The sequence below is a fragment of the Meles meles genome, chromosome 1 (genome assembly GCF_922984935.1).
Source record: "Meles meles chromosome 1, mMelMel3.1 paternal haplotype, whole genome shotgun sequence".
Classification (NCBI taxonomy): domain Eukaryota; kingdom Metazoa; phylum Chordata; class Mammalia; order Carnivora; family Mustelidae; genus Meles; species Meles meles.
The window spans coordinates 53,695,314-53,718,419 of NC_060066.1; the positions used below are offsets into that span (position 1 = coordinate 53,695,314).

General features: G+C 39.3%; 1 protein-coding gene across 1 annotated transcript; it reads left to right on the forward strand.

Moving 5' to 3' along the window:
- Nucleotides 1-15,695: 15,695 nt before the first annotated feature.
- On the forward strand, nt 15,696-22,215 carry FABP12 (fatty acid binding protein 12). The gene is made up of 4 exons (XM_045980953.1): nt 15,696-15,768; nt 17,438-17,610; nt 18,660-18,761; nt 22,150-22,215. Exons 1-4 carry the CDS (start codon nt 15,696-15,698, stop codon nt 22,213-22,215), a joined length of 414 nt encoding a protein of 137 aa, XP_045836909.1.
- Nucleotides 22,216-23,106: the final 891 nt, after the last annotated feature.

Sequence of the window (23,106 nt, forward strand, 5' to 3'; positions counted from 1 at the left end):
GATGCTGGGAGCACAACAACGAAGTGTATGTGAAGTGTGAATTGAGTGGAATGAATGACATGTGGAGAATAAAACAATGGAGATGTTATTGAGTGATTTAAACTAGGCTTGAAAAGTGACATCTTATTTTAATTGTTGGCCTGGTGGATTCCACCACCACACTCGGGTGCAGAGATAAAACAGTAAATGTTAATCACAGGATATGTTGCAATTATTTATTTAGAATATTTCCTCCAGCATGTGCTGAATGAAAAAGAAGAGCGGTTTTAATTCAAGTGCGTTCTCTCTCATTAAAATGAATGTGTAGTCATTAAGAAACTGGAATATGATCAAATGAATTCATCTGCTCCCGAATCTTACTTACATGTTTGATTTTCATTGAATCCCAGAGACCTTGTGGGCCCTTGTGTGGTGCTAAGACTGAATGGGGCAGGGAAGAAATGCCAGGGGGTGGGGGTTGGGGGGTGGGGAGAGACACACTTCCAAGGGTCCCTTCAGTTGTCTATGACATGTGTGTACACATACAGGTGCTCAGAAACCACATTCTCCCACACATGATGAAATTAAACCTGGTCCAGGTGTCAGGAATTTGCGAGCTGGCAAAGGACTGTTTTTACTCCCAACTTGTTGGCAGTGTCTCAGCTTCCACTGTTCTTCTCTCTAGATATTGAGCATGGGAATTCTGATTTCTTTTTCTCCTTACTCCTTCACTCAGAAAATAAATGGAAAGGAAACAAGGGAGTTTTGCAAGTAACTCTTGTGTGTTTGAACAAGTAAAATATCCTGAGGAAAAATGTTGTACACCAAGGGCATGGCTTCAAAAGAAACCTGAGCATTCAGCGATGCCAGAAGGATGTGTGAAGACAGGTAGCCATCCATGTGAGACCGATTCCATTCAAGAATGACAAAGAAATGGAAATAGAAAGCACAGATAACAAAACATGTAGAGATTACCTACTGACAGTCTGTCATAGAAGTCTGCTCAGATAAAGAATGATACAGGAAAATCTGTATGCCGTGCAGGAACATACATTAGATTTTATTTAAAAGAATTTTTTTAAAAAAGATTTTATTTATTTATTTGTCAGAGAGAGAGAGAGCACAAGCAGGAAGAGCCGCAGGCAGAGGGAGAAGCTGGTTCCCCACTGGGCAAGGAGACCGAAGCAGGACTCGATCCTGGGACCCCGAGCCAAAGGCAGACCTTAACCAACTAAGCTACCCTGGCATCCCTATACATTAGATTTTAAATTTTAGCCTTACTGTGGAATTTGTTTCCATGTGTTAAAGTTAACTAGAGAACTCTTTTCTGGGAGGAGAACATTTTTCCAGATTATTTTGGTATTTTATTGAAAATTGCCATTACGTTGAAATTTTATTCTAGTTCGCTGGAAAATGTTCTCTTTTTTCCCCCTCCCCCCACACCTGTATTCATTCATGTAGAGTTGCTCTTGATGGGACTTTTCCCTTCGAACACCTCAAATGCAGCTTTCAAACTGGACTCCTTGTAGGTGTAAAATTACTTATCTAAAACCCTTGGGCTTTGAAATAAAAAGTACCTGGTTTCAGACTTTTATCAGGTCTGAGAAAGGAAACACAAGGCATATGCAGACAACACCCCGTAATCGAATGCAGTATTTCTTTAGCAAACTGCATACTCCCCTAAAGAAGATACACAAAGGTTACAGATGGCCTCATGTTCATTCAGGTCAGGCTTACCACCAAGTGAGCCACCCTAGACTTACTTCTTAAATGTTCGTGTTTCAGAGCCATTAAGATTTGAAATCTTGTGTGAGGGCCTGTGAACTCCATTCCTCTATTTCCTCTCTCAGTTATATTGCTGTTCATCTGTTCTCCTGAGTGGATCTCCCGAGAGGAGAGGAGATCTTTGCCTCTTGTCTCTTCTGCTAGAGCCCCCTTCCTATATCCAACGTGTAGTTCATCTCCGTGGCTTTAGCCGCTCTTGAGCACGTCGTCTCCAATTTACTGCCCCAGTCATCCTTCTGATGGTGACCCCTGATTCTAGTCTCCCTCCTGGAGCCAAGTTGTTCTTTCAGACATCATTTGAGCCTGTCTGTGCTCACAGTGAATCAGTCTCAACTTACAGAGCCCCAGATGATCCCGGAAGCTCTATGGAAACTAACAGCCTTCCTTCTCTCCCCACACCAGGGCCTCCCTTTAATTTCCCAGACCTTGATTAGAATGGGGTACAAAAGTAAAGCTAAAGGTTTTCTGTCCACAGTTCTGGCTGCTACATAACCTCTTATTCGCTTTTGCCCTAGACCTTACCCTCCTGGGTGTACCCAACTTTTCGCTCTTCCCTAGACCATCCATAAACATTTCCTGGCCTCTAAACCATACATCATGAAATCTCTTCCTAGAATAATCCCCCACCCACCACCACTTATGTGTGTGTGTGTGTGTGTGTGCCAATTTCCACTTAGTTAGTTCTTCTTTGACCTTTCAGAAATTACTTTCTTCTCTCACTGGGCTTCTAGAATACTCCGAACATTTTTCTATTGTAGTCCTTAAACCGTGCATTACAATTATTTTGATTATATGCTTCTCTCTCCCCACTGGACTTCATGAAGGCTGGAATTGGATCTTATTCAGCTTTGTATTCACACTAGAAGAGAATGCCAAATGCATTTGGGGAAAGATATGTTACACAAAATTAAGCAGGTCATTTTTTGTTTTATTTTTTCAGCATAAGTCTTCTCATTGCCCGAACCACATAGAGATTCTTTTCCCCACAGTCCTTACAATTTTCAGACCTTCTTTCTAGAGTAGGTTGAATGGTGGCTCCCCAAGAGATACATTCACATCCTAATCCCTGGAGCCTGAGAATGTGATCTTATTGGAAAAAGGGTTTTGCCTATGTAGCTAAAGATTTTGAGTTGAGATATTACCGTAGATTACCAAGGTGAGCTCTAGATCCAGTGAGAAATTTCCTTATCAGAGATAGAAGAGGAAAAGACAGGCACATAGGGGAAGAGGCCATGCAATGCTGGAGGCAGAGATGGAAGGATGTGGCCACAAGCCTAGGAATGCTGAGGCCACCAGAAGCTTCAAGAGGCAAGAAAGGATTCCCTACTAGAGCCTGTGGAGGGCAATGGTCTTGCTGACATCTTCATTTCAGAATTCTAGCTTCCAGAACTATGAAAGAATACATTTCTGTGATAATAAGTCGTCCATTTGTGGTGATTTGTTATGGTAGCCTTGGGAAACTCAGACAGTCCCCCTTTCTTAGTCACCTCACTGGTTGTTGTATGTTAGTTTTTCATATAGCTCTGCACCTATTCCTCTTATTTTACACTCTAATCTTGAATGTCCTCTTCCTTATCTGATCACTGGGTCTCTTTCTCTCTTTTTCCCCCTGATTCCAATCTTTATTTCCCGTGCTCCAACTGTGTATCCAAATTCCCAACACACACTTTAAACTGGCTATCCTACAGACACTGGTTATTGAAGTTGAATGCATATCTCCTTTTTCTTTACAAAACTGCTTCTCCTCCTGTATACTCTATATTTTGCATGATGTGCTTCAGGAGTTCACTTTGGAATAATTTCTTTTTTTTTAAGTGTTTTATTTTTTTTTAAGATTTTTAAAAAAATTTATTTACTTGGCAGAGAGATAGAGCACAAGTAGGTAGAGCAGCAGGCAGAGGGAGAGGGAGAAGCAGGATCCCCGCTCCAGGCACCCCGCTGAGCAGAGAGCCTGGTGGAGCACTTGATCCCATGACCCTGGGGTCATGACCCCCAGGTCATGACCTGAGCTGAAGGCAGACGCTTAACCGACTGAGCCACCCATGCTCCCAGGCTAATTTCTGACTTTAACTCCCATATCTGCTCAGTCTCACAAATCCTCAATGAATATATTTTATTTTATTATTTATTTATTTATTTATTTGACAGACAGAGATCACAAGTAGGCAGTGAGGCAGGCAGAGAGAGGAAGGGAAGCAGGCTTCCTGCTGAGCAGAGAGCCCAATGCAGGGCTCGATCCCAGGACCCTGGGATCATGACCTGAGCTGAAGGCAGAGGCTTTAACCCACTGAGCCACCCAAGTGCCCCAAATATATTTTATTTTTAAAATTTTATCACTTCTGTATGATTTTACATACTGTATTGAGGTTATTTAGACATACCACAAATTTATTGTCTTAACCATTTGTAAGTGGATAGTTCCATAGGGTCCAGTGTATTTGCATTGTTGTGCAGCAGCTCTCCAGAACCTTCTCACCTTACAAAACTGAAACTCTATACCCATGTTCCTAGACACTGAAACTCTCCTTCACCCCCCAGCTTCTGGTAACCACCTATTTATTTCTATGATTTTTGACCACTTTAGCTACTTCATATGAGTAGAATCATGTAGTATTTGCCCCTTTATGGTTTTCTTTTAAAATGGAATTTATTCTTTTAATTATAGAACAATTCCAGAAAAATTGAAATTACTGAAAACTGGTAAGAAAAAATTTAACTTGCCCATAGATCTATCATCTCACACAATCAACTTAGTGCACTTAATTCCGGTCATTTAATTATGCAATTTTTTCATATTTTTGATCAGAATGTAAGTAACTTTGTATACCCATACATAAATGAATGAGCAAATCTCATTGCTTTTCAAAATTGTTGGTATTTGTTTCTAGACAACCCCGAAACATAATTTCTCATATGTTACCAATAATCTCCTAAATTAATTTCAAAATAGTGTTTGCTTTTCATTTTCACTTTGACTTGAACCGGAACCCAGACACTAAACTCATTCTCCCCTAAGTTCTTTTCCATGGAGCCATCATCATCATTAAAATAGCGTGAGATGACGTTTTCCCTTATGATAACTAATCTGCATTGCCCAAACCTGCTAAAGAATTATTACATGCAATTGTTCCTGGAATGTCATCACTCACTTTAGATTTCACAGTTGATGTTAATATGAGAAGAATAAATTACTCACATACCGCCTAGCCTAGAGCTAATTAGTTTCATAATGCACACTTCTGATCACAAAGCCAAAGATACAAATGTTCTGCCTTCTATGACTTTTTTAAAATTACTGAATATTTCATTGCAATTTTAGACTCTAGAGTGTCAAAATTTTGAAGTTGGCTAACTTAACTGGAGATGATATTAGATTATTCCATAGATGATTTTGACAGAATAGTAGATTTTCTTCCTACAGTTGATACTAAAGTCAACGTGTCCACCTTACACCTTGCACCTGGCCTTCTCCACTGCAGCAAGGGGTGTCTCGGGCAGCCCTGCTCCCTCCTTGCCTGGTTGTGAAACTTCTTCAGTCACCAGTGTTGGGAAAGATAATAATTTCCTGTCTATCCTGATCACAAGGTGGGAAAATATCTTCTTCTTTCTTACTTCATTAACAACAAGATTAGAGTTTTTCAAAAGTGAAGATTAAAAGAAATAAGACACAAAAGGGTTAGAAATGGGTGCATTTGTAAAGTCTGGTGTGTTGGCTCAAAAGCATAATCCCCAGGTTACTGCTCCCTGGGCACAGGCAACATGCCCAGAGGTGCATATCAGGCATCCATAACTTAACCTGCCCCCTGTAGACTTGTGGGAGCATCCAGCTCGACCCAGAGCTATTTTATGGCTCAGTGAGGCATAGAATCCCATAAACTTCTCCTTACACCTCACTCACCAGGTTGGTTCTAACTTTTAGGTCATTTTGGGCTTATTTCAGCTGCTCTCAAATCACTTGGGTGCTGGTGCAACTCTTCCCTGAAAAATCCATGTACCATGATTCAGTTCAGGCAATGTTTCCTGAGGTTGGCACTTGCAATGATGCCTCAAGATGAGTGCCCAGTGCTTCCCTACAAAGAGCAAGAAGCTCTAGTCGCCCTTGGCAGACCAGTCAGGTTTTCAAGGATTAATTTCTCCTTTTATTTTATTATTTTTTTTAAGTTGGCTTCCTGCCCAGCATGGAATCCAATGTGGGGCTTGGCTTCATGACCCTGGGATCCAGATCTGCACTGAGATCAAGAGTCAGATGCTCAACAAATCGAGCCACCCAGGCACCTCTCTCCTGACTTTTCACCGTCAGCAATTCATTTCAATCCTTTTCTTCAAGAGAAGATTAATGCCATTATGTCTGGGGAATGGTCATTTTCACCATTCTAATTGGATTTTATAAATAATACCCCATCAAGAAACTGTCTTTATAGAATCAGTAAATCCTTATTTCTGAGACTTCAGTGACACAAAAGTAAAAAAGCCTGGGTATAGAGGAAATTATTTACCTCCTAGTTTTATTCCTAGGCCTTTAGTAGCTCCTACCTATCTGATCCACACATTCTACTGACTTTTTTTTTCTTTCTTTTTTTTTTTTTTCTCTGGAAGTTCTGTCCTTTTTGTTGAGCTGTTTGATAGAGAACCAAATTCACCACATGCTGTCCTATCTCTAGGTATTTCCAGGCATGGTTGAATCTGGCAAATAGACTACAACATTGGAGTTTATAGTGACAACTGCATGGGAGGTGCCTTGAAAGATATGACAGGAGAGTCCTAGGAGGCAGCACTTAGAATGCCAGGCAAATTGACTTTCAGCAAGAGGGAAGTCTGTGGCAGGTAACAGGGACCCATGCACAGAATTAAGGACCAAACGCAAGACTCCTTCCTGCCTTTAAGGGAGAAAATGTAGCACAGACACAAGATAGGGTTTGAGCCTTTTTGAAGATGTTACTATGTAACGACTGAGCCCTAAGGAGGTGCACAGAAGTTTAGCCATGTGAATTAGATTCAAAACTGATACTAAGGTCTTAAGAAGAAGGTAGCTGCTTAATCAAAACTGGTTCACAGAGTGCCTGGGTGGCTCAGTGGGTTAAGCCTCTGCCTTCAGCTCAGGTCATGATCTCAAGGTCCTGAGATCAAGTCCCCCATCAGGCTCTCTGCTCAGCAGGGAGCCTGCTTCCCCCGCTCCTGCCTACCTCTCTGCCTGCTTGTGATCTCTGTATGTCAAATAAATAAATAAAAATCTTCAAAACTAGTTCACATTTCTAGCCTGGACAAGGTTGAGCTGATGCTAAATCCCAGGCTGGTGGTAAAGAGCAGGATTTTCAAATTTTATTGTACATTAAGTGTTTCATCTAAGTATCTTTTGAAAAATGCAGATTCTGAATTAACAGATTTGGAGTGAATTCTAATAATCTGCATTACTAATAAGCTTTTAGGTGAGTCAGGTCTATTGATCTGTGGACAATATTTTTTGTTTTATTTTTTAAATTTATTTTTACATTTAACTTTTTTTTTTCAATAATTTTAGATTTATAGAGAAGCTTCAAATACAGTACAGGGAGTTCCTATATACCATTCCTCCAACTTCCCCAAATGTTAACATCTTACATTATAGTGGACATTTGCCAAAAGTAAGAAATGAAGGTTGTTATGACACTAGCCACTAAACTGTCAACAATTCAAACTTCTCCAGTTTTTCCATCAATGTCCTTTTCTGTTCTAGGATCTGGTAGGACCTCATATTGCTTTTAGTCATTATGTCTCCTTAGTTTCCTTCAATCTGTGCCAGTTTCCCAGTTTTTCCTTGTTATTCAAGACCTTACAGTTTTGAAGAATGTCTCCCAATGTTGTCTTCACATGTCTCATGCTTTCCCATGACTAGGTTTGGGGTATGGGTGCTTAGGAAGAAAACCACAGAGATTAAGTGCCTGCTCACTGCATCATATCAGGGGGCACATGACATCAGTATGACTTAACACAGGTGATTTAGACTTGATCCCTTGGTTAAGATGATGGCCTCCAAGTTTCTAAAATTACTATTTCTACTGTTACATAGTTTCTTCTTTGGAAGTGAGTTTAAGTGTGGGCTGTGGTTTTCAAACTCAAATCACCCATTGGGCTTGTTAAAACACAGGTTAACAGACTCCTTCCTCAGAGTTTCTGATTCAGCAAGTCTTGGCGGGGAAGGTGTAGTGGAGGTCAAGAATTTGCATTTCTAAACGGGTCGCAAGTGATGGTGATGTTTTGGTTCAGGAATCACACTTTGAGAACCACTGGTCCAGTGCATGTCTTTCATTACTGAGCCTTAGATGAAGAATCACCTAGGAGACATTCTAAAAATTCATATTGCCAAGTCCGGTCCTTGGCAATTCTGGTTGAGAAATCTAGGGTGAACACATGGGTTGGCATTTTTACAAATGCAAGTCAAGCTTGGGAACCACTGGGATTAATGCTAATTTATAATAATCTGGTGGATGTGTAACTGGGGCGGCTTCAGGACAATGCTAAGGCAGCAGGTGGGGTTCAAACAGCTCTAACTGTGGGAAGAGAAGGGCAGGAGAGCCTGGGAACACAGCAGGATCTGAATCACAGGCGCTCTGCCTGCCTGGCCCTGACCTTATAGTCTTACTCATCCCTCCAGGAAGTCTTCCTGTTATTTTGATTGGTCTGAATCACATGATTGTTCAGAAGCAGACAGCACTCAACCTCAAGACCAGCCTGAAGTTAGCAATCTGCTGAAATTCTGAAACAGAATAAAGCATGACATAGTACTACTTACCAGTATCAAATAGTTTATTATATTGTCTAAATCTTAAATCCTTCAATATTCATCCCAAAGAAGTTGCAGGATTCTCAGTATTTCAAAAGAAAACTGGAAGGGAAAGAGGAGAGCATAAAAAACTAGAGAAACAGGGAAAGTGTTTTTCTTATATGAATTTCAGAAAAAAAATTTATTTAATTTTATTATGTAGTTATACTATTACTATTACTTTTATTATATTATCATAATTGCTTACTGTTACTATTATCTACAAAAATTACCTCTATTCTTGGTAACTATGATGATAATTTTTGATTGACCCAGAAAAAAATCCAGTGAAATAAAGATAATTCTTAATAAGTTTAAATGCTATTTTACACAATGAAATAAAGTCCTTCTTTTAAACATAAAGTAACCTAAGATTTTTAAAAATTGGTGGGACCAAGGAGGGAGACAAACCATAAGAGACTATTAATCTCAGAAAACAAACCGAGGGTTGCTGGGGGATGGGGGGGGCGGTGAAGGGATAGGGTGGCTGCGGGATGGACAACGGTGAGGGTATATGCTGTGGTGAGTGCTGTGAATTGTGTAAGACTGATGATTTACAGACCTATGCCCCTGAAGCAAATAATACTTTATGTGTTAAAAAAAAAAAAAGGAAAAAAATAGTTTCTCCCTTTAGTAGTTTCATAGGGCTGCCATTACAAATTATCCTAATTTAGTAGCTTCAAATGACAGAAATTTATGATTTATTATTATTATTTATTATGAGCTTATAGTTTTAAAGGCCAGAAATTAAGGTGTGAAATTAAGGTGTTGGAAACCTTCTGGAGGCCCTGCGGAGGAATCTCTTCCATGCCTCTCTCCTAGCTTTTGGTGGCTGCTGGAGGCACTTGGTATTTTTCCCTTGGTTTATGGCTGCCCTTCAGTTTCTGTTTTGGTTGGTCTTCTCTTGGGCTTGTCCTTTGTCTTTGTGTCTCAAATCTCTCATCTTCTCTTACATGTCATTGGATTTTGGGAACCCCTTAAATCCAGAATGATCTCATTTTGAGATCCTTAATTGCATTACATCTACAAAGACCCTGTTTCCAAACAAGGTCACATTCACAAGTACCCTAGGGGTTAAGACTTGGACATATCTTTTTGGGGGACACAATTCAACCTGCTCTCTTTCCTACTAAAAAATATTAAACAAATGTGTGAAAAACATTGATATGGAGCACATGTCTTGTTGTTGCTTGGTTGGGTGTCCATGAGTCTCATCCAGCCATTGGGTCCCAGTTTCCTATTTGCTGCTCACCTCCAGCTGCTCCTGTGAACAGTGGGGGTGATGCAAAAACACCCTGAGTCTCATGGATGGCTACCGTGTTAGCCTTTTCCCATTGTCCTCAACTAGCACCTACTGAGGGATGACCAGGAAAGGCTGCACTCTTCCTAAGTCTCGTTAATACCCTACAAAGCCCAAACAATATAACAAGAGAGGCAACTGTAGAGTATTGATTTCTATTTACCACCACACTGAAAATTTTGTAGTGGATGTCTCCTATCTCCAATACACTTTCCTTTAAAAAGTCATTAAAGATATTTTTTCTTCCAGTGTGATTTTAATCTAAGTGCATTAGAAGTGCATGAAAAATCTGAGAGCTTAACATCACTAAGGCGACTAACAGGGTGGGAGAGCCAGGGCCACTTCTGAAGTAAGCCTTGGAGTTTAACAGTTCATTAGACCCTGGAGCTTAAACTCAGGACCAGGCAGAGAGAGCAGACAGCAGGACAGCTTTTTTACCCTGTTTCTCTCCTAATCAATTTAATTCTTATGTCTATCTGCCTTGCAGCACTCAGAGCAATTTTTAAATATATTTCATCTATATTTGACTGATAGCCATCGCTCTGTCATGTAACTTTTATGAAATGCCAGAGCTTAGCTTCTTAAGTTACATTTACTGTTGGCCTTGCCCATGACATAATTACAAGAATGTCTTTTCTTGATGAAAAAGCTATGGAAGAAAAAATTTTATCCACTGTTTCTCTCTCCTAAGAACAGAAAGTGTACAAACCCAGTAGTTGTTAGGATCCCGAGTTTTAGATAATCAAACATGAGACTCTAAAATGGGGGCCAGCAAACATTTTTCTGTAAAGAGTCTAATAATAAACATTTTAGGCTTTGTGAACCATGGGCTATCTGTCACAACTACTCAACTCTGCTACTGTCATGTGAAAACAGCCTTAGATGGTATTCAAAGGAATAAGTGTGGCCGTGTTCCAATAATACTTTATCTACATGTGCTGGCTGGAATTAGTACCCAGATCATGGTTTGCTGACCTCTGGTCTAAAATATCAACCAGTTCTCCAGTTTCTACTATGCAGATAGATATAGATATAGATATAGATATAGATATAGATATAGATACAGATATAGATACAGATATAGATACAGATATATATCTATAGATATAGATATATCTGTATCTATATCTATAGATATAGATATATCTGTATCTATATCTATACATATGGAAACACTAGGGAATTTAGCACAATTTCAGATTCTCTTTCATGATGTTGGAAACATTTTAGAAGTCTCTTTCATTCCCTATTATACATCAGAGCCTAGCATGGGGGTCTTTTATTTAGTAGCTACTCAAAGTTTATTGAATGAATAACAAATGAGTAAGGCTTGAGTGTTCCTAGCATGCCAGTCTCTGCAGAGTGCCCACTAAGCCTTGTCCAGCTCTAGTACACTTCAAATTGTTTAGTTAAAATAACACAAGTTCCATATGCTGAAACCTGTATGTAACTCTTGTATGGTGGGACTCTCCTCTCTCTTTTTCTATGCAAAATTTATGAGATCTTTACTTTTGTTATGGCTCAGTATAGCCACAATACCTTTCTGTAGAAAGACAATAGAGATCTAAATGCATCATCCATACCTATCTCTATCTCTATCTATCACTATCAGATGGCTCATTGAGCAATGGCAATGATGAGACTCTGAAGCAACAGGGACCAGATGGCAACACTTAATTGCCAGAGTCAGGGGGTTACAATGACCATACCAACAGGCAACGTTGAAGGGCACCCTAATGGGCTTGACCTGCAAGGAGATGTGGAGATGATTAGGAGAACATTATATCCCTAAAGGTAAAATAGATGAATAGCCAGTGAGGGTGTTGCTTAATACATCAACCAAAAGAAGGCAAGAATATATGAACAGCAGATTAAGGGTGGCCATCTCAATAAAACTTCTTGATCTTTTGGCCATGTCCCAGAACTCAGCCAGTTTTCAGGCCCAGAAACCATTGGCTGAAGAGTTGGCTAAGTCCACAGGAAGAAGAATTTTGAAATACCATGACAAAAGTATACTGTGTTAATTACCCCAAGTTTCCTCAAGAGAGACTTATGGTATTGAGAAAATACACACTATAGAAAGAGGAATATCCAAATATTTTGAGGGTACTGTGTCTGAATTAACATTGACTCATAGGATTTCAAAGCATCATGGTAGAATGAAGGGATAGAGGGGACAGGCTCTGAGATAAACAGAACCATGGCCCAAGTCTGGCTCTCAGAAGGTCCAGTAAGTCTGTGGACCCATCCAGTGGTCAACTCTCTGGTCTCCAAATATATGATTGGAATTGATATATTTGGCTGTTGAAGGAACCCCACCTTGATTTCTTCTCATTCAAACCAAATGGGAGCTATCACACTGGGGAAGGTGAAGTGGGAGCTTATAACACTGTATCTCTACACACCCATCCCCTCTGTCCCCCATTCTTATGCCAGTCCTGGCTAGGATGGTACATCAAAACCCACTGTATTTGGTGGTGATGATGGGGAGGAATGGCAGAAATGAATGCTGCTCTAAAGGATCTTAAGAATACAGGGGTGGCGGTGGGGTGGTCCATACCACAGCTCCATTTAATTTACCAATCTGACCATTGCAGAACCAACTGAACCTTGGAGAATGACTGTAGGCTACTGAAAACTCATATAATAACTCCAGTCTCAGCTGCTGTGCCAGATATGTTATCTTTGCTGGAGCAGATTAATATGGCTTCAAGTACAATGTTATGGCATTCTTTTCTATCCCAATCAGACAAGATCAGAAAAAGGAATAGAAACTGCATTTACATGGAACAACATACATTTACAGGTTAGGGGCCTACATTCCTTTCTGCTGTTATAACACGATGAGATGAGATCTGAGTTGTCTGGACCTGCTACACATCATGTGATCAGGAGGATGAGCAAGAACGGCCAGCATCCTGGAGGTGTTGGTAGGACATATGCCCTGCAGAGTATGGGAGTTTTAAGTTGGTGACAATTGAGTGAAATTTCATTCTTGTAAAGTATTTAGGATTCAGGTGGGTCAAGGGCAAGAGAGGACCTCTCTTCTAGAAGAAAAGTTGCTGCATCTTGCCTTTGTACCAGGAAGAAGGAAACGAAATTCCTGGTAGGATCATTTGGCTGATGTTCGCAACATATTCCACATCTAGGAATGTGCTCCGACCCATATATTTGGTGATAGGAATAGCTCCCTGCTTTGAATGAGGCCCGGAGCACGAAGTCAGAATTACAGTACAAGCAGCCCTGCGCTTGGGTCATATGATCTGGCAAACTCTAAGCCACTAGAGGTATTGGGATGTGAAGATATGCAGCGTGGTGGAGAGATGAAGCCACAGTGGAAGCCTCACAGCACAGACCTCTGGGGTTTTGGAGCAAGACCATGCCACCTGCAATAGAAACTTGTGTGCTTTTGAAAGCATTCCTGGTGTGTTACTGGGGACCAGTAGAGACAGAACTCTTGATTATAAGATGCCAACTAACCACGTGTCTGGAACTGTCCATTATGAGCTGGGTTCTATCAGAACCACAGAGTCACAGACGCAGGCAGGCCCAGCATTCCAAAATAAGATCAAAACTGTGCATCTGGTATTAGGGCTAAGCAAGACCAGAAGGCATGAAGTAACTGCATGAGCAGGTAGCCCGGTTCCTCATGTCACTCACCACGGGTTTACCAGCAGCCCTCCCTCAGATCATTCCTCGACTTTATGGGGGGCTGTCACCAGCTGAAGGACTAGAAAGAGCTTGAACAGGTTTTATGGGCAGGTCTGCTTAGTGTGTGGACAGAAGTTAAAAACAGGCTGTGGTTTAATTACCACTGGGGTGGGAGGGGAATTGAGAACAGTGGTGAGGAAAAGCCGTCCCAATGGACAAAGCTCAGAGTGGTGCGCCTATTCCTCATTTATGTGGAGGGAGCAGTGGTCTGAGATGAAGACTTCCTCATGGGTGGAGGGAATATTCCTATGGTGTGGTCAGGGGTTTGGAAGGAAGAGGACTGAAAAATTGAAGACAAGGGAGTTTGGCATCAAGAAATGTGGATATACTGGAGGGAAAGGGCATAGTGTGTGAAGACTTTTGACTCACATAGTAATGGACAGCAGAAGGATCCATCACAGATAAGAGAGTGAGCAACCAAGAGGACATATGACTAAACCAGTACACATTAGCCGGTCTTTGAATTGACATGATGAGCACATGAACAGAGGAACAACAGGGGCAGAGGCAGAGGCCATGCCTGGGCTCTATTTTATGACACTTTTCTGAAAGTCTAACCTGCCAGCAATAGAGACCAATACTAAACTCCTAATACGCCATCTTCTTCAAGGGGATGAGTTCCCATAGTTGATTTACATATGTTGGAGTATCAGTGTGCATCCAACACATGAGGCAACACATCAGACATTTCCTTAAAAAAATCCTAGGAATTTTAGTAACTTCAGTGCCCAATTTTAGTATCTTTAGTACTTGGCTTCAGTCTCATGCTATTCAATTGAGTGAGGGTAACTATACATTGTACACATTAATGTAAAAAAAATCATAATAGTAAACTTCCTAACACAGGAAAGGAAAAGAATCAAATAAGCTATGGTATCTTTTCAACCACAGTTGGGACATTAAGTCAATGGTATATGCAAAATTGCTTAGCCTCCTATTAGGCATATAATACTAGGTGCTCCATAAATGTTAGTTGAATAATTATCGGTCAGATCATTGGCCTGGATAAATGCTTTTACAGATATTTATAGATATTGGAAATTTAACATCTTAATGGGAATTGTTATAAAATGCTATTTTTCTTTACTGTCTTAAAATAATTTTATAATTTCAGTTTTTCCTAATAACTCTGTGTTAGCATATGGACGTCAAACATTGCCTAGAATTAACAATGATATTCTGAGAGCTGATGGCATGTGTAAGGCTGTGTTTGCCTTTTAACCATGAAAATCTCTTCTCTAGTTGGTATATTTCCTACTATACTCCTTATCCTCTGTTCTGATTCTTTACAGATATCAGTGGACATCAGAGTGTTTCAGTCAAGACTGAAAGGAACAGAACCTAGCCTAAATTAAGGAGGATTTACTAAGAAGATACTTGGTGTTGTCATGGCAATGACGACTCTCTAAGCTTATGGGAAATTGAGCTGACATCTGGAAAAGCAAGAGTAACAAGGCCGTGTGTGTGTGTGTGTGTGTGTGTGTGTGTGTGTGAACACAGTCTCTTTCCTTCCTTCTTTTTCTATGTTCCATTCTCCTGCTCTATATGACATGGCTTAAAATGATTGTTCTAGCCCTCACTAAATTTAACTGTTTAGTTCAAATGCCAAATACAATCTATGAAATCTTTCTGGTTTTTAGTTCAACTTACCAAGAATGAGAGCGTGATAAGATCTCTAAACAGCTGATAATTTGTCTTATTCTAAAAACCCTTGGTTAGAGAAAGAGAGAAAAAGATGTGGAGTACAGGGGTCCTAGGGCATAACCATAGCTGCCTAGTTTCACCCCCTACACAGTGCTCTGTGTGTGTGTTGCTGTTCTTAGGGAAGGAATTGGAATTTATAAACCTAGTTTTGATCTTAAATTAGAGTTGGAAAAATTGTAACTGGTCCTTCCAAAAACTGTTTCCATTTTCATGGTGACCAGCTTACATTTGAGAGAGTTTTCCTGCTCTAAATGATATTAAGAAAAGATGGCAAGGATTAGAATTCCTAACTTTTCCCTCTGACTTTTCTGTACTACCCACAGGAATTGTATGAAAAACAGGTTCAAACACTATTTCAGGAAACAATAACACACTCTTCTAATGATGCTATTTTTCTTTAAGATAAATTTAGACAGAATGGTTGATCAGCTCCAGGGAACATGGAAATCCATTTCTTGTGAAAATTTTGAAAAATATATGAAAGAGCTGGGTAAGCCATTTTTACCTGCATATCATAGCTAGTAAAAATGGGAGATTTGCTAGCACAGAAACTTGGTCTGTATATCAGCATTATCTTGGGCCCCTCCCTCCAATAGAAACATAGAAACAATCACATAGAAATGATTAACATTAGTTCAGGACCTAGATACAGTTCTACGCAAAATTAGTTTGTAATGAACAGAATCCTTGCTCTCACACAATTTACCATGGGTTTACATGGCTGAAACACATATGCAGTATATATTATTATATTATTTATATTATTATGTACTATAGTAATATAATATTATGTATTATTACATATTATATATATTATTTCCATTAAAAATTTAAAGCAAAAAGCCATAATTATTTTTAAAAAACAATCTTTTTTTTTTTTCAAGGATTTGCTTTATATCTTTAGAGGATTTTCAGACTAGATCTTGTTTTCCAGCTGAGATGACTGCTGGCCTTCTGTGGTGTCCGTCCACCGTACTCCAATCTCTATTCCTATTGTAACATTGCCTTCTCCTCTTCTGTAGTCTAATCTCACTCTTTATTTTCTTATAAGGGAAGATTCTTATAATGAGACTGTGATTACGTTTAGGGTCCACATGGCTGATTAGCTCTCTATTTTAAGATTCTTGAGTTAACCATATCTACAAAGTCCCCTTTGGCCTGTAAAGTGACATTCACAGGTTCTAGGGATTAGAGCATAAATATCTTTGGTAATCATTATCTAATACTTGCCAACTTGTTATCATGTTTCACAATATAAATTCATGAGTCATATTAGAGTGTTTCTTTATCTTCTCTTAGAAATTTAACTTAACTATTGTATATGTGACGCTATTTCTATAGAAAATAGTCCTACATGTAATGCACAAAGCTGTGTGCATAAGGATGCTCACACTAGCATTATTTGTAATAAGAAAACATGGAAACAAACTACATGTTCATCAGTAGGGAGACAGATGAAATAAATATATATACTCTGTAAAATATTATGTAGTATGACCAAAATTTGTATTATATGTACTGACACAGAAAAGACATAGAGATAGGGGAAAAGGTAGGTTGAATAACAATTGTTATGACAGAATATCTATATTTAAAAAAATTTTATATGTAGTGGTGATGGTTGTATAATATTGTGAACATACCTAATGCCACCTAATTATATGCTTTAAAATGGTTCAAATGATAAATTTTATGTCGTATGTATTTTAGCACAATAAAAAATACTTAATGGAAAAAACAACTCTACATGTGCATACATACAAGAATATAAGTAAAGGAATAAAGATCTTAAATAATCCATGCCCAAGTATTTCCTCTGTATAAATGAGTGCATTTTATAAAAGAGGGAGATATTTTTTCAAAATAGGGGCTTTAATAAAATTTTCAAAGAGGTTCATGAACCAACAGGAATAATACCTACTGGGCTAAAGAAACATGACAACCAGTAGTCAAAATTAGAGACTGATTTTTTTTTTCCGCAAGATATAATCTATTTTAACAAAATGGTGGTGCTATAAGCTTCAGCTACTTCAATTCATGCCTCATTAAATCTGCTTAACTTGCAGACCTCTTAGCTAGTAAAGAATTACGCAGCGAACGTGGGTTTCTAAAAAGCCAGCAACAGATTTAACTATGGTGTCCTTTCATCTGGTTTCCAGGAATAGGAAGAGCCAGCAGGAAACTTGCCTGTCTGGCAAAACCCACGGTGACCATCAGTACACAGGAGGATATGATCACTATAAAAACCAAAAGCATCTTTAAAAATAATGAGGTCTCCTTTAAACTGGGAGAAGAGTTTGAGGAAACCACACCAGGTGGCCATAAGACCAAGGTGAGGCCTTCAACACTCTTTCAGTTACATTTCATAAGAATGTTAATTCGAGGCCACCTGGGTGGCTTAGTGGGTTAAGCCTCTGCCTTTGGCTCAGGTCATGATCCCAGGGTCCTGGGATCGAGGCCCACATCAGGCTCTCTGCTCAATGGGGAGCCTGCTTCCCTCCCCTCTCTCTCTGCCTGCCTGTCTGCCTGCTTGTGATCTCTCTCTCTGTCTCTCTCTCTGTCAAACAAATAAATAAAATCTTAAAAAAAAGAATTAATTTAAAATCATTCTAAGTAAGGAAACAATTACAGCAAACACATCTCAAGTCTGTGTTAGATAAACATTGGGCTAAAACCTAGGTCTGAGGATCTTAAATTTTAATATGCATACATGTCTCCTGTGATGTTTGTGAAAAATGCTGATTTGTAGGTCCTATCCCCACAGGTTCCAATGTCTGGGGAAGGGACCCGAAGACTGTATTTCTAACAATGCTGAGGCAGAAGCGTAGCAGATGCATATTGAGAAACATTTCTTTAGATTCTTCTCTCAGAAATGAAAGTTATGCCTTTCTACTTTGTAGCAGTTTTCTATTCATAAAGTTAGAATGAATAAAACTACATCGACCAGTACAGGTGACATTATGCCTCAGTACCAAGTTAACCACAGGCCCCAGTGGCTTAACACAATAGGAGTTGCTTTCTAAGTTACTATACATATTCAACATTGTGGTGAGGTTGGAGAAGTTTCTGTGCGTGGAGTTGAGAGCAAACAGGAAATGAGGGCATGGGATATCTACCCCTCTTAATTTCTCAGAGAAAAGAGAATTTTACTTAGTCTTCAAGATAATATATTTTTACTCTTACAAAACTTTCTCTCCCCAGAAGAATCAGCCAACAAATTTAGTGCTGACGAAGTCTTAAAATATAAGTAAAACTTACAAGTAAACACCAGTCTAAAACTACCTGAGAATGTCACAACAGCTGAGAAGAATTTGGTACTTGATAAAACGTTAGTATTCAAATGTGACAATCTGAGCTGAATTCTGTTTTATCCATTTTCAGAGTGTGGTAACCTTCGATAAAGACTCTTTGATTCAGGTTCAAGACTGGGATGGCAAAGAAAACACCATAAGGAGAAAGTTGGTGGATGGGAAAATGGTGGTGGTGAGTGAACTGTCATTATTTTAGTCACCTGCTCTAATACTTAATATATAAAATCATTCAAATAGGTCATTCTAAAATAGAAGTCAATGTAATTTTTCTTTTTCTCTTGCTTTATAAGAATGGGGGGAAACACTGGCAGATAAATATAGTAGATATAACATTTATGCATGATCCTAAATATTATAAAATGTGGGTTGAGGAACTAAAACACTAAAGAAAATAAAACAGTTGTATTGCCTAATTCTTTGACTTACACATAAGCCAAAACAAGCATGTGTTTGTGCAATGAAGATTTCAGCAGGGATTGTGAGATGTTGCTAATCCTTTGCTCCATACCAGGATCAATTTCCCACTGTTTTCCAGCTCAACACCAAACATGTAAAAAGGAAGTTTAAACTAATGCAAAGTTTAAGTGTTATCCCCTTAGTGTATGGATGAGTTGACACAATTAAAAACTAACATTTCCGTGGCTACTGTGTTTGCATGCTTTCATATGTTATTTACCTAATCCTCACAATAATCCTGTGAGTTAAGACTAATTAGCCCATTTAGAAATTCAAAACCACATTGAGATACCACCTTACACCAGTTAGAATGGCCTCAATTAAACAACATGTGTTGGAGAGGATGTGGAGAAAGGGGAACCCTCTTACACTGTTGGTGGGACTGCAAGTTGGTGCAAACCACTTTGGAGATTCCTTAAGAAATTAAAAATAGAGCTACCCTACAACCCTGCAATTGCACTACTAGGTATTTACCCCAAAGACAGATGTAGTGAACAGAAGACAGAAGGGCCATCTGTACCCCAATGTTCATGGCAGCAATGGCCACGATCACCAAACTGTGGAAAGAGCCAAGATGCCCTTCAACGGATGAATGGATAAAGAAGAAGATATGGTCCATATATACAATGGAGTATTATGGCTCCATCAGAAAGGATGAATACCCAACTTTTTTTCAACATGGATGGGAGTGGAGGAGATTATGCTGAGTGAAATAAGTTAAGCAGAGAAAGTAAATTATCATATGGCTTCATTTACTTGTGGAGCATAAGAAATAACATGGAGGACATTAGGAGAAGAAAAGGAAAAGTGAATTGTGGGAAATCGGAAGGAGAGATGAACCATGAGAGACTGTGGACTCTGAGAAACAAACTGAGGGTAGTGGAAGGGAAAGGGGTGGGGAGAGTGAGCCTGGTGGTGGTTATTTAAGAGGGCATGGATTGCATGGAGCACTGGGTGTGGTGCATAAACAATGAATCTTAGAACACTGAACAACAACAACAACAACAACAAAAAAGACTAATTAGCCCATTTAATAGTTGAGAAAACTGAGATTCAGCCACTGATTTACCTAAGGATATTCAGCTAGAAAAACATGGTGGTGCTGGGATTAAAAACCCATCTTTCTCACTGTCACACAGTGGAGGGAAATATGCCAATGATTCATCTTCCCAAACCTTCAATTGCACCAAAATGAATAAAATGGCAATTTTGGACATAATGTTAAATAGCTTTAAGGGAATATGTGAGAACTATGTGAAGTCAAAAAAAACCAAAAAAACAAAGACCTATCTTCATTTCTTAATGTAAGGATAGTTTTCCTTCCAACAATGAAGAGCACACTTCTTTATAAAGTAATAAGTGGAAGACTAAGCATACTAGATTTTATTGCTCCTTATAATGACATTAATCACCACACAGGTATGTTTTTAATTCATTAGGGAAAATGTAGATTCAGAATCCAATTTGTGCATTTCCATCCCTGCCATTCAGTACTTCTGTGACTTCAGATGAGTCATTTATCCTCTCCAAGACTGAGTTTACTTGCCTTCAAAAATGCAGGACAGGGGGTGCCTGGGTGGCTCAGTGGGTTAAAGCCTCTGCCTTTGGCTCAGGTCATGATCTCAGGGTCCTGGGATCGAGCCCCGCATCGAATCGGACTCTCTGCTCAGCAGGGAGCCTGCTTCCTCCTCTCTCTCTGCCTGTCTCTCTGCCTGCTTGTGGTCTGTCTGTCAAATAAATAAAATCTTAAGAAAAAATGCAGGACTGTCTTCATGGGTTTTTATTATTATTATTATTATTTTATTTTATTTTTTCGGTGTTCCAAGATTCATTGTTTATGCACCACACCCAGTGCTCCATGCAATATGTGCCCTCCAGCCTCACCCACTGCCTCCCCTCCAAAACCCTTGGTTTGTCAGAGTCCACAGTCTCTCATGCTTTGTCTCCCCCTCCAATTTACCCCAACTCACTTTTCCTTTCCTTCTTCTAATGTCCTACATGTATTCTTATGCTAGAAGCTGTTTCTTTGAAAGAATTAATAAGATTGATAAACCACTGGCCAAACTAATCCAAAAGAAAAGAGAGGACCCAAATTAATAAAATTATGAATGAAAGGGGAGACTACGACTAACACCAAGGAAATAGAAACCATTATCAGAAATTATTATCAACAGTTGTATTTCAGGGTGCCTGGGTGGCTCAGTGGGTTAAAGCCTCTGCCTTCGGCTCAGGTCATGATCCTGGGCTCCTGGGATCGAGCCCCTCATCAGGCTCTCTGCTCAGCAGGGAGCCTGCTCCCCTGCCCTCACCTGCCTTTCTGCCTACTTGTGATTTCTGTCTGTCAAATAAATAAATAAAATCTTTTTTTAAAAATATTTTATTTATTTATTTGACAGAGAGAGATCACAAGTAGATAGAGAGGCAGGCAGAGAGAGAGAGAGAGAGGGAAGCAGGCTCCCTGCTGAGCGGAGAGCCCAATGCGGGACTCGATCCCAGGACCCTGAGATCATGACCCGAGCCGAAGGCAGCGGCCCAACCCACTGAGCCACCCAGGCGCCCCAAATAAATAAAATCTTAAAAAAAAAAAAAAAAACAGTTGTATGCCAATCAGTTAAGCAACCTAGAAGAAATGGATGCATTCCTGGAAACCTATAAACTTCCAAGACTGAAGCAGAAAGAAACTGACAACCTGAATAAACCAATATCTAGTAACAAGACTGAAGCAGTGATTAAAAACCTTCCCTAAAATGGGAGTCCAGAATCTGACTGATTCCCTGGTGAGGCATTTAAAATGTTTTAACAAAGACTTCAGATTTTATACTCTTTGCCTTGCGCTATACACACACACACACACACACACACACACACACACACACACATTATATATACCATATATATGTATAACCACATGTATCATATATATTATTTGCCATTTTGTTAGCAAAATCAACTAGCAAACAAACAGTTGGTATCTATAGTTATCTACATAGATCTCTTTTCAAGATTTTCACAGAATGTATGTATGCATAGTACTTGGTTTGCATTGTTCTAAAATCAGTTTCACCAGCAATACTGAAATGTCTCATCGTTCCTTTGTCTTCTAGGAAAGTGCCGTGAACAATGTTATCTGCACTCGGACATATGAGAGAGTACAAAAAAACTCAGTCTGAAACTCTTAAGCATCCCCAGACTGTGATCCAAACTGCTGAGGTTGTTTAAATAAAACTCCAAAGTAAAATGTTACATCTGTTAATATGAGAGAGCTTGTGGACAAGCACTGACAATTTTGGTTTCCAGTTTTTATATGCCTATGTTATATTGTACCTTGGTGTACTGAGAGCTGTGGAAAGCAAGGTGCTATAATGAACTCAGGGCTCCTCTCATGCATTCAGAAAGGCACTTCATGTTGATTCTTTTTCCGTTAAGCATATTATGTCAATCCTTTATATTCAACATGATCTGCAGTATATTGGGAAAATAGTATTAATTATAAATCCTTTTTGGAGGCGCCTGGGTGACACAGTCAGTAGAGCATCTGACCCTTGGTCTCTGCTTAAGTCGTAAGCTTGGGCTCGTGATCTCTAGGTGGTGGAGTTGAGCCCCACACTGGGCTCTAGGCTCAGTGTGGAATCTGCTTGAGATTATCCCTCCCTCTGCCCCTCCCCACCATGCTTGTGTGTACCCTCTCTGTCTCTCAAATAAACACATAAATCTTTAAAATTAGCAACAAAAAGATCTTTTTATAGGGTGCTAGAGATACAATAGAAAACAAAAGAATCCATGCCCTGATAGAGTTTGCAATCAAATGGCATTAGAGGCTGTTTAGAATGATTCATATTTCAGATTTAGCTTGTAGTATATGATGATTGTATTTAGAAAGAATTTTGTCCTAAATGCTCAGAATTTTTAATTCAATATCTAAATTATTATATCACCCACTGATATGAATAGAACTTTATAAATAAAAATTTGTTAATAAACTTCTATACTAATTTCACTGAACATTTTCTAACATAACCATTTATTTTGTGAGTCTCTCAGTGTTTTTCAATTTCTTGCAC

What these genes read in the sequence shown, in the direction of transcription:
- FABP12 (XM_045980953.1), top strand. Translation starts at nt 15,696, where the DNA reads ATGGTTGATCAGCTCCAGGGAACATGGAAATCCATTTCTTGTGAAAAT. An exon ending in CAGGTGGCCATAAGACCAAG is followed by an intron (nt 17,611 to 18,659) that starts GTGAGGCCTTCA and finishes ATCCATTTTCAG; the next exon opens with AGTGTGGTAACCTTCGATAA. An exon ending in TGGATGGGAAAATGGTGGTG is followed by an intron (nt 18,762 to 22,149) that starts GTGAGTGAACTG and finishes TTTGTCTTCTAG; the next exon opens with GAAAGTGCCGTGAACAATGT.